At 28.9% G+C, this 11,754-nt stretch overlaps 1 protein-coding gene across 1 annotated transcript in view; it reads right to left on the reverse strand.

The window, feature by feature from the left end:
- The window catches only part of LOC113383474 (fl(2)d-associated complex component-like), a 17,638-nt gene extending 6,359 nt beyond the window's left edge, over positions 1-11,279 (reverse strand). The window contains 20 exon segments of the mRNA XM_026621737.1: positions 2,430-2,442; positions 2,814-2,990; positions 3,044-3,051; positions 3,169-3,383; positions 3,440-3,545; positions 3,607-4,045; positions 5,112-5,270; positions 5,337-5,398; positions 5,513-5,686; positions 6,805-6,907; positions 6,999-7,123; positions 7,245-7,295; positions 7,421-7,677; positions 7,743-7,824; positions 7,956-8,072; positions 9,363-9,534; positions 9,615-9,767; positions 9,969-10,343; positions 10,400-10,522; positions 10,525-11,279. Of these exon segments, the coding sequence (XP_026477522.1) occupies positions 2,430-2,442; positions 2,814-2,990; positions 3,044-3,051; positions 3,169-3,383; positions 3,440-3,545; positions 3,607-4,045; positions 5,112-5,270; positions 5,337-5,398; positions 5,513-5,686; positions 6,805-6,907; positions 6,999-7,123; positions 7,245-7,295; positions 7,421-7,677; positions 7,743-7,824; positions 7,956-8,072; positions 9,363-9,534; positions 9,615-9,767; positions 9,969-10,343; positions 10,400-10,522; positions 10,525-11,130 (3,517 nt within the window). The 5' untranslated portion in view covers positions 11,131-11,279.
- Between the last annotated feature and the right edge of the window lie 475 nt (positions 11,280-11,754).

Raw genomic sequence — 11,754 nt, forward strand, 5'->3', positions numbered from 1 at the left:
TTCATCATTATTGGCAATGCATATTCATCAGTTTAAGTCACTCGTGAGACAACTGAATTACATTAATATGATATTTACCTGTTCGAGTCATATGTAAGATAATTAATTTATTAAAAAACACATCAATTTGGTTCTATAAATGGTTTGATAAAATAATCCATAACAATATTATGTTACCATTAATTACTATTGATATATCCAAACAACTTACTTAAAGGTATTATTTTTATCAATTTCAGCTGCTTTAGGTGCTAATTCTTTCTGGGCAAAATCGAAAATGGTCTTCCTCAACTAAAACAATAATATAACCAGATAAAAATTACCTTTATAAATTATATCTAGTAAATATAGTACTTTTAATTAAAAATTTACCTGAACCTGATCCTCATTTAATCCAAATATGTTATCATCTATGTCATAATATTGAGATGCACATCTTACAGTTAATATGAAACACGATTCGAACATTTGTTTAACAATTTAGAAAACCCTTCAAGCTTTGCAGAGCCATTTTTATTATTAACTAAATAACTTTCATACATGTAAGAGAAAACGTTAACATAACGATTGCGAAATAAACTGTACTTCTCCGTTGTCAGTGTGTAATTTGAAGCTTAAATGACAACAGTTTTAATTTTTCAATACATGTTTAAATTGGACTTACGGGCATGTGATATTCATGAAATTTGGAATAACAATATCTGAGGTCATCTAAAGTCAAGGATAAATGCTTATCCCCCTAATTTTTAGGCAGGCCTGTCAAACCTTTTTTAGATTTGGATCAAAACTTGTCCTAAATATAAATTATTAATATTGTTGTTAAATTCTTTTTTTGCAATAACATTTATTTGAGACACAAATAATAACAAGCTTTTTTATTTCTTATGACAGAAGTGTTATAATTTTTGGTTGTTGATATATTTTTTATATTGTTGCAAATTGGACGTTTCAAATTGAATGCAACGCTAACTTCATGCGGTTTTTCAAACGTCATTTTGATTTGAATTTAAAATGAAATAGAACATTATATAACACTCTTTTTATATTTAAACAAATAGTATCTTGTGATCAATCAGTTAATATCAATAATTTTCATGTAACATTTTGTTGAAAATTTTATATAATATGTACATAAGATGTACTAACAGATTTTTTATTTATTAAAATTATATATCATCATGTATGATCTGTCAAACAAACGTTTGGAGTAAAGAATTCCAGTAAAAATTTTCACTAATAGGTCCATAACAGTTGATTATCTATTAACTTATTTAACAGTTGGTTTATTTGTGTTTAATTAGTGTGAAAAATAACAATAACGTGTGATCTTTTTCTACATATAGCAAATCTTTTATCTAAGCCTATTATCATCCAGCAATTATATGATATAAAATGTTTGCTGATGATAATGGGCTATTAATAAATAATTATTTAGATAATAAAATATTTTATTATCTATTATATTTATTATTTATTAACTGTGAATAATTTCTATAATTTTATTAATTTTCTACAATCAATCAACTGTGACAGGGTTGTAACAAATCTTTTATGTAAACAAAGTTGCACAATATATTTAAAATGTATTTTTAGTTTAATGTTGAATAAATATTAATGTCTAGTTATTGACTTTAATATTATATGTTATTATAGTTGGAATAATTTACTATCCAAAAATACTTTAATACAGATCAATGAATTCAAATAAAACTTTTAAACGAAATAGAGGTAATACAAAATACTGCCTTTTAAAATAAAATATTGAACTAAATTTTCAGTTTTATAAAGGTTTTCTTTTATAAACTTTTTTGTTCGTTTTAGTCAATTTATATAACAAAATATAAAATATTTATCAATCTGTTATGTTATAAAATTTATCTTTCATAAATATTTTTTTAGTTATTTTGAGTAAAATTTGTTCAGACTTTATAAATATTTTTATATTATTTTTACTAAAATTATTTAAATCTTTAACAAAATGAATTTTGAAATCTTTAATAAAAGAAAATGTTAGAAAATAATATAAAAATTCTTCCACAGATTAATAAAGGTTATTCACACCTGCTTTTTTGACCACATGTACATTGTTTTGAAATTTTAACATTATAGATAACCTAATTATAAATTTATGTATTTTAATAATATAATATTATAAAATATCACCAAGAAAAATTCCAGGAAATAAATCTTGAAAATTGAAAATGAATTTTTAGAAATAAAATTAATTTAAAACAAAAGTATGCCTCTTTTATTTTTAAGAAATTTATTGAAGCATTAAAATGCTGTGAGTAGATTATTTTTGTACATATATTTATACGGTAACCCTAACACAATTCCACTGGACAAATGAATTATACTGCACAGAATAAGTTCAGAACTTACACAAAGACACTAAAGTATTTTTTAATTTTTACAATATTTAGACTAACTTCTGTTAAATCTCTAAAAAAGCCAAATATTATACATAATTTATTTTCTTACTCACATAATTTATTGATTAGATCGACATAAAACATCTACCTCTATATCTATATAAATCTCATACTATTATATATTCATAATTTATATACATTTTGTAGATCAGTTCAGTGTTTATACATTTCACTTCACAGCTCCATGTAAAATCGAAATATAAAAGAAAATTCAATTTTTAATATTAAAATATATTGGTAACACTAATACCAGTATATTAATATTTTTGTAATCATAATAATAAAAAAAAGTCTATTAAGTCCAAAAATTATTTTCTTTTTCCAATTTATTTAACTTGCCTATTTGGATCATGTTTTTTCCTCAAGTAGTTTGAGGGTAGCCTGGAACATATCAGGACATGGTTTCAGAGAAGGAGTTTCATCCTGATATGGTGGCAGATCACATAATTGCCTTCTCATTGCTAAATCTCGTCTTGCTGATAAAGCACGACAATAGTGAATGGAAGGATTGATTGAAAACAGTTCTTCACGAGCTTTAGCTTTTTGTCTGCTGGCCACCTGTAAATAAATAATATTAAAACTCTAGTTTGGTACAAATAGTTATCTATAACAGAGTAATCTATATAGAGAATAATTATTTACTCTTTACATTCAATCAACATATAATAGATCTTTTATCATGGATTTTTATTACTAAATAATATCATTCTTACAATACTTTAAAAAAAATACTAACCTGCATGGATGCAATAGGATGTAGTATAACCGAAGCTTGTATTTTTGGAGGCTCCAACTTTTGTCTTTTCTTCAACTTTTACTCCATCAACATCTCCTTCATTATTGCTATCTACATTATCTTTGCTCTTTTTCAAGCTATTTTGATAAGTATCAATATCTTTAAGTATTTTTGATGCAAATTCATGTCCTGCCATTTCAATGGATACTCCAACTCTGAGTAAAATTTCTTCGTATCTCATCTCAAAGACGTTTGATGAATTTTCACCCACACCATCAGGATTTGAGGATCATTGTAATTATTTTGATTTGAAACTGATTTTGACTTAGATTCCTGAACAAGACTCGCCCAGTCTACTCCCAAAACATCACTAAGACCTGCATTGAATAATTGGATTAATAATTAAATTATTATTAACACAAATGCTGAAATTCTTACCCTTAGCTTTTGTTTCTTCTTCAAGCTCCTCATCAGATATTTCTTCAAAATCTAGACTGTCCATGACATCATCCTCAGGAGCAGCCACAGCATTTCCTTTAGAATTGCCTTCATTATCATTCAAACCTTTTAATGCACTGTCGCTGCTATTCAAAACCTTCATACTATCACTTGCAATATTCGAAGGTTTTGATTCATCATTTACTGAACTCTTAGTATCATCTTTCACAGCACCAACAAGATTTATTGTTGAAGATTTTGGTATAGTTTCACTTATTTTAGGAGTAACAGAAACAGGTTCTTGTTTTATTTTAGTGCAAGGATCTGCTTGAGATGTAACACTCGTAGAGATTTTATTATTGCTTGCTGTTTCTTGTGGCTGGGGTGAGTAATGCACATCATCTTGATCTTCACTCTTAGTAGACGCATCAGGAAGTTCCTGGATAAAAAATTCTATTGTAATAAGTAGTAGAACTGATATTTTTTTAATTGAAAACAAACAATTAATACAATCAATCACAAAGCTTCAATATACATTTGATAATTGGATCAGAAAGTACAATACAGTTTTAAAATAATTAAAGACTTAATGAATTACTCAAAATAATATTGGCAATAATATAATATAGTTAATATAATTAATAATGCAATATGTAGTCTTCAAGTAGCGTTATAGAAATAAATATATAAAATAAATAAATAAATTGAAAACGCTGTAAGCTTTGAAATTCTATCATCCATTTGTCAAAATATTTAATAATTATCTCAATCAATTTCTAAAAGTACAGAAAAAGAATGCACTTGTAAATATTGCATTAAAAATATGGCATATGCATTTTTCTATTAATCAGGATATAATCAGGATGCATATTTCTATTAATCAGGATATACTCAACAATAAAGAAAAAAAAATACATTTAAAACATTTTCATTCACCATACCGATTATAATAAAAAATATCAGATTGCTTATAAAAAAATAAATACAACTGAATTCTTATACAAGTAAAAAAAAAATAGTGCAAATAATGGTAAAGTAAATTACATGCTAAAACAATAAAGCAATCAACTGATATTCGTAATAAAGTACAAATATATTTAATACATATCCATTCAAAAAGAGAACATTCACATGCGCCGTTTATATTTTTGTCTGTTATCTTACTGGTTCATAATCTGGACGAAAAAACTTGAGTTAAATTCAAATTTATTGAACTATTTTGTGTAGGAAAATTTGTTTTAATGTCATTCAAAATTGGAGAACGAGAATTCGGATCTGGCATTTGAGGCGTCCAACTTTCTTCCTCAACCTATGTGAAATTAATATAGTTTGTTCTAAATATAAAACTGGGAGAAGATATGAATAAATTCTACTCCTAAATTGTAATACATAGCCATGAAAAGAACATGTTAACCTCATTAGTTTAAATTTTATGCTTTTAGTGCTAAGATCTAATCTATCATAATAATATCAATATATTAAATGTTTCCTTTAATTTTACTCACATCTTCTCGATTCAGTATCTCATCAGCATCATCACTGATTTCACTTAAATCATCTTCATCAACTAAGCTATCTCTTAATTCAACACTTGGTCCAGAGCATCTTTTCTTTGCATCTTCAGGTCGTGGGTTTTGCTCGCTAATTTCATCTCTTAGTGGCCTCTTCAGATTCTGTTCTTTGCTTATTGTATTACCCAAAGAAGTCTTAGGCTTTATTGAACTTTAAACTGATGGCGATTCATGGCGGCGATATGGATGTTGTGACTGCACTGGTAATGCATCCATGTCACCTGAAACCAGAAATGTATGCAATAAAACTGGATAAATGAAACAAATATGTATGCTTTCATAATGCATAAAATGTTGTGGCATAATGGATGAATAATGGTTATGATAAAATGTACCTCCAGCAATTTGATGTCTTTCTCGATCTTGTGGCCATTCTCTTTCCCAGTTTCCACCCACTGCTCCTCTCGGTAAGCCACGATCTCTTTCCCGGTCACATAGAGGATCTCTCTCCCTTTCGTGATCTCTTTCTGGTAGTGATTGTCTGTGATGTTGTTCTCTTATATCTCGATCTAATAAAAATATAATATCTACTATTAACCTCATTTAAGTGTATAGTATATACAACTAAAAAAAACTTTGTATCAATCTTCACATATGACATAGTAGTATAGTTGTTCTTGATATTATTTTATAACTATCATCACATGAATCTGAGTTCATAGTTTTCTATAAATATCAATTATATTCTTCATAAAAAAATCATATTTGCTAATTTTATGTTATGTTATGATGTTCCAAGTCATTCTGAATCAAATGTGACCAAATTTGGAAAAAATATGTTATATATGCTGTGTATGTGAAACGATTTTTGACCTTTTGTCGACGTTTTCTCAAAAACGGCTGGACCATTTCCATAAATTTAAAAGCCATTCGATGTATTTCGATAAGTATTAGCTTTTATCAGTTTTGTGCGACGATTGGCCAAGCCGTTTCTTTGTATTTAACAGAAAAATGTAAGTTTTTCGTCCGCGTTTTAGCTCACAATCTTGAATCGATTTTACAAATTCAGAAAATGTTTGAAAGATAATGGTTGGGATAATGGCTGGTAAGTTTTTGGTAGAGATCGGTCGGGCCGCTTCTTGGTAATTAAATGTTAATACTATTTTTCTTGGTTTTGATGAAACTTTTGTATAAAGAGAGATTTCGTAGTCTAAAATATTAAAAAAAAAAAAATATTAGAGTATTTTTGTATAAAGAGTTTGTATAAAGTATTTGTATAAGAGTTTTTATAAAATATTATAACAAAATATTAGAGTATTTTCGTATAAAGAGAGATTTCGTAGTCTAAAATATTATAAAAATCAATTTCGCCGTGAGCTTAAGTGATTCTAATTAATATCTATGCCGAAGCATATGCACGTTCCGTGTTTCGTATGTACTACTGATTATAGTTGACATTTACACTCAAATAACATTCATTTTTAGAACCAGATGTGGATAAAATAAAATGTGTTAAACAAATTAATTTTATTTATACAATTACAGATATTATAGGTATGTTTAAAAGACAGCTTTTAGCAAAAGAGAAAATTTTATTTTCAAATAAACAATTGAACATTTTACCTAAATAGTTGAATCTCAATTCTTATTGATTTATTTCTAAAGATTATAAAACATATTAACTTACCTGGCCACATTCTATGATCATGCAATGAATCTCTATCTCTATCTGCTTCATAGTGACCATGTGGTGGAGTCCATCGAGAGCCCTCCATAATCATCGGCGAACGCTAAAATTAATTTCACATTAAAAAACGACCAATTTTTGTAGAATATTACTATGAATACAGTAAGACTTTTAATCAAACTATTTATCATTACCTCTCTCCAGTCTCCCATACCAGCCATATGTCTTGGAGACATAGTCTGAGACATGCCACGTCCTCCTGATCTAGATCTGTTATCTCGCGATCTTTCGCGATCCCAATGATGTATAGATCTTTCATCTGAAATAAATAAATTCAATCACAATTAAAAAAAAACAAGATTTAAAAAAACATTGCAAAAGATTGCATTGGATAGATCACCTGTAGTTTCGATGCGCCGTTCATCATATCTATCAACAACATATATCACAATCCTCACGTCTTCTGTCTCTCTCAAATGGACTGCTGTACCCTATAATAAAAAATTATAAATGAAATATAAGAATTTATTAAGTAATGACGACTTTAACTTTATTATGTTAACCCTAAGCTGCAGTTATTTTGAGAAGTCTTTTCCCTAGCATCAATCTAACTCACCATGTCTTCTGCCAGCAACTGCTTGTGGATCACCTTCTAAGCCATCATCATCATAGGGTATTCCCATAGCCCCATCATAACTAACCCTATCTCTATCACGATCTCTATCGCGCTCTCTATCTCGTTCCCTAACAACTATAGGAGGAGGTGATCTTGGTGATAGCGGGGTACCCCTTCGCGTCTGATGATGATGGTGATGATATGCAGCACTTCCATTGTTGTTGCCACCAGAACTTAGATCCCGAGAGCTATCCTCTCTATAATAAATAATAATACTTACATATTGCAAAAAAAATTACTTGATGAATTTAAATATATTAACCTGTCTCTGTGGCGATCACGACTAACACCTCTCAATTCTCTAGCATGTGCTCTATCCAATGCTGCCAATTTTTCTGTGTTACCTAGAAATTGAAAGTTTATTTTCAATAAATATGTAATAAGATTACATGCATATTGTGCATTTTAATATGCTCTATGTTAAAGAAAGTCATTTTTTATTAAATAAATGTATTACTACTTAGTATTTTTTTACCTGTTGCTTGTGCCAATGCTAAAGCTCTCTCTCCTGGTCTAGGAAGAAGTCTGGGTGCAGGTTTATCTCTATCAGGTTTATCAAGTCCGCCGCGGGATCTGCCTCTTGCATTTCGTTCTAGAGTAATTTAATACAAATTATTATTATTAATGAGATAAAATACAATGGTGATATTCAAAATATGCATATATTTCCAACATAAAAATATGTATTTATATAAATATAAAATATTGAGTGCGATCATGCTGAAAGGCAGACCAGTGAGCTCAATTAAACTGAGGTCCTGGATTTTCACCTTGTATCCTGGGTTTTTCGGAAAGGAATATTTGTCCCGGATTTAGATGTTCTGTCCCGGGTTGTCCAACAAATATTCATTAATATATATTTATTAAATTAAATATTTGCAATAACTTTATAATAAAATTATAACAACCCAGTATGCTAACAGTATGCTATACTGAGAAAATGGCCAAAATTCCAAAATCCGGTTAATTAAGTTAAAAAGTCTCTCACATTAATAATCCCATACTTTCATTCTCAATTTTATGTAAATTACCAAAAATATGAAGAGAAACTTTTTGAACGCCTTGCACAAGTGCTAATTTTTACTAAAGTTAATTATAAAGAAAACATATATGATTTATTATAGCATATAATAAAATAATAAAGCCCTACTAAAAGCCAGTAATTCTTATTGGAAAAAACATTAATTCCACATTAAAAAAACTGATTTTACATCATATTTAAGATATTCAGCACAATGACACCTCCCCCAATCCCGGATTAGCAGAAATTAATGTCGTCTTCCCGGTTTTGGCTTTAAAAAATTTTTTTTAATTTTTTTTTTTTAATTTCAATAATTATTACAACTGCTAATTCATTAACATCAAGTAATATTGATAAATAATAATATAAATTTAAATAAATAAAAGAGCAAAGGATAAAATTTACATGAAAATAATATCCGTAATATGATTTAATGTAAAATATAAGCAAATAATAATAAAAATAAGATTAATAAATAATATAAATAAAATTTCAGAATAATAAAATAATACTAGAAAAATAATAATATAACAAATAACAATAATAGAAATAGTAAGATAATAATAAAAATAATAATAATAATAATAATAATAAAAATAATAATAGTAATAATAATAATAATAATAACAATAATAATAACAATAATAATAATAATTAATTAAACTACATTTCTATTTAACTCCACAGTGCCCTAAATGGCTATTTCAACTGCAAATATATTTTTACATCAAATTTTCAAGAGAAAATGGATATCACTACTGCCTGAGTTCAAATATTAAGCAATTCAATGCAGAGTAACTCATATGTGTATGCACACATATGTTTACTACTGTATATGATACAAATATATATTTTAATTACCTCTGGAAATCTCTTGTTCTCGTTTAGCAATCCTATCTCTTTCTCGCTGACGTTCTTGGCACCGTGCCAAAGCTTCCTCCCTTTCTTTTTCTCGAGCTTGTTCTCTTTCAATACGGTCCCTCTCTCTTCTATCTCTGTCTCTATCAGTGTCACGCTCATTATGTTTTCGGTCCTGCAATGGAAAATTCTTGTATAAAAGAATTTAAAAGTAAAGTTAAACATTCTAATTAGTTGTAATTGTAATATAATTACTTTTATTAAATCATTTCTTCGATTATTTCTATCAGAAGAATTTGGAGCTTGCTTCCTATCATCTCGATTTCTAGATGCATCATCTCGAGGAGGGGTTTTGTCTCTTCTGCTACTGCTTCCACAACCACTAGTTCTAGATTTGGCAGGTGAAGCCTTGAAATATAATTTTGTGATAAAGAAGTAAATATATTTAAATCAATTAATTAATAAAATAGTTATAACAAAGGGTTTATGGTTTATTTTTAAATGATTAATATAGATAAATTAATAATCATATTATGTGTAAAATTGTATTTTATCTAAATATTATATTTAGCTAGAAATTGATAACATTTATGCTAAGTATGATCTTACCTTTCTATCTAAGGAAGACTTTCTTTTCTGTTCTCTAGAATGGGAGTTTCTCCTTGCTGAGCTTGATCTTTGCCTAGTAGCATTTTTTACACTTCTACTTTCAGAAACTACTCTTGATGATTTAATAGCTTTTCTATCCCGACTTCTACCTCTTTGTTGTACTTTAACTTCAGCTTTACTTACTAATTGTAATTTTTCTTTCTCTCTCTCTTTTTCATGTCTTAGCTTATCTTTACTATGCAAAGAGGTGTTTTTTCGATCAGATTTTGGTGAACGTGCCAACTTACGTGACTGTGAAGTTTTTGAAATACTTCTTGATTTTTGAGGCGGCGTCAGTGAGCGTTTTCTTGATCTACTAATTGGAGAAATAGATTTCTTGCGTATGGTTTTGTCAATTAATTTCTTTTTTATTGAACCAGAGATGTAGATACTTTCATGGACTTAACAGCATGTTTGTGACCTGATTTCACAACCTTCACTGCTGGCTTCTTTTTGTGCCCAGATTCAGAAGAAGAACTGGATGCTCTTTTTGACTTTAGCTTTCGTTTAATCTTACTCTTCGAGATTCATGAGAAGTTGTGCTTGAACTGGAACTGGAATCATCTGAACTTGAACTGCTACCAGAGCTTGTTGCAGAGCTGGAAGAAGAAGATGTCGGAGACTTATGTTTTTTCACTTCTTTCTTAGCAACTACATTAATTGGCTTCTTGGACTCCATTTTCATCTGAGCTTCAAGTTCTCGCTGCAGTTGCTGTCTGCGTTTCTCTAGAGCATCAGCGTCAGCACACTCCAAGTCATTGTCGGTCCATTGTGAGGCTTCGGACTTTCCGGTTCCCGTTCGAACTACTACTGAAGAATGTAAACGTTTGTTAGGTTCCTCGCTTCTTTTGGTCGCAATCGATTCTTGCGGAATTTTGGCAGCCCTCTGTTTGGACGGGCTTATTAATTTATGTGTACTGGCATACTTACAAGATTTGCCATAAGAGCAAGTCCCTTGCTGCGCCCACTGCCTGCAAACTTTCGCCTCAGAATCAGTTTGATCTGGAGCTGTTTTCGGCTGTTTTTTGGTCCCTAATCGGTCAAACACGCTCAGTCGATTTTTCAACAATTCCTTCGCTTTAGGAAGTTCTACAGTGATTTTGCGTTTAACTTGTTTTGACATTTTATCCACATTTGATCACATTACACATTTCGCCATCAAATATCACAACGAAATATTTAAGTTTGATTCAGTTTCCAGCCATTTTGCTATATACCATAACGCTAACTGTCAAAGTGATAAACATTGTGAAGGTGCTGGCGCACATGACAGTTTCATAATGATTTTATTTGAAATTGTTATAAAATAATTAAAATTAAAACAAAACATGTCAATTCTTGTACAATTTACCACTTGGAACAGATCATTTTCTGTTTACGATATAGAATTAACTAATGACAGTTTGATTCGATATTTTTATATCGATATGTTGATTTCAATTATTATCAAAATTCGACTGTGCTGCCTCTATTAACCAAAAGCGAAAACAACTGTCAAAATCGCTGAATTAACGGCAACTGTCATCCATGTTATTTTAACCTTGTACAACGTAAAAGTTATCATTTAAAATTTAATATAAAATATCAATTATAGAGACAATAATACACAAAGTAAAGCTTTTTTTTTAAAAAAAGTGAACAATGTTTTATTAACTATCAAACTACTAACAAGATTTATAAACTAATTTACAGTCTAAATAGGATGATGATATTAATAAAGATATAAAGAAATAAACATGTCATTTCA

The sequence above is a fragment of the Ctenocephalides felis genome, unplaced genomic scaffold (assembly GCF_003426905.1).
Source record: "Ctenocephalides felis isolate EL2017-DRISC unplaced genomic scaffold, ASM342690v1 CF-g0.4_SCAFFOLD_03570, whole genome shotgun sequence".
Taxonomy (NCBI): domain Eukaryota; kingdom Metazoa; phylum Arthropoda; class Insecta; order Siphonaptera; family Pulicidae; genus Ctenocephalides; species Ctenocephalides felis.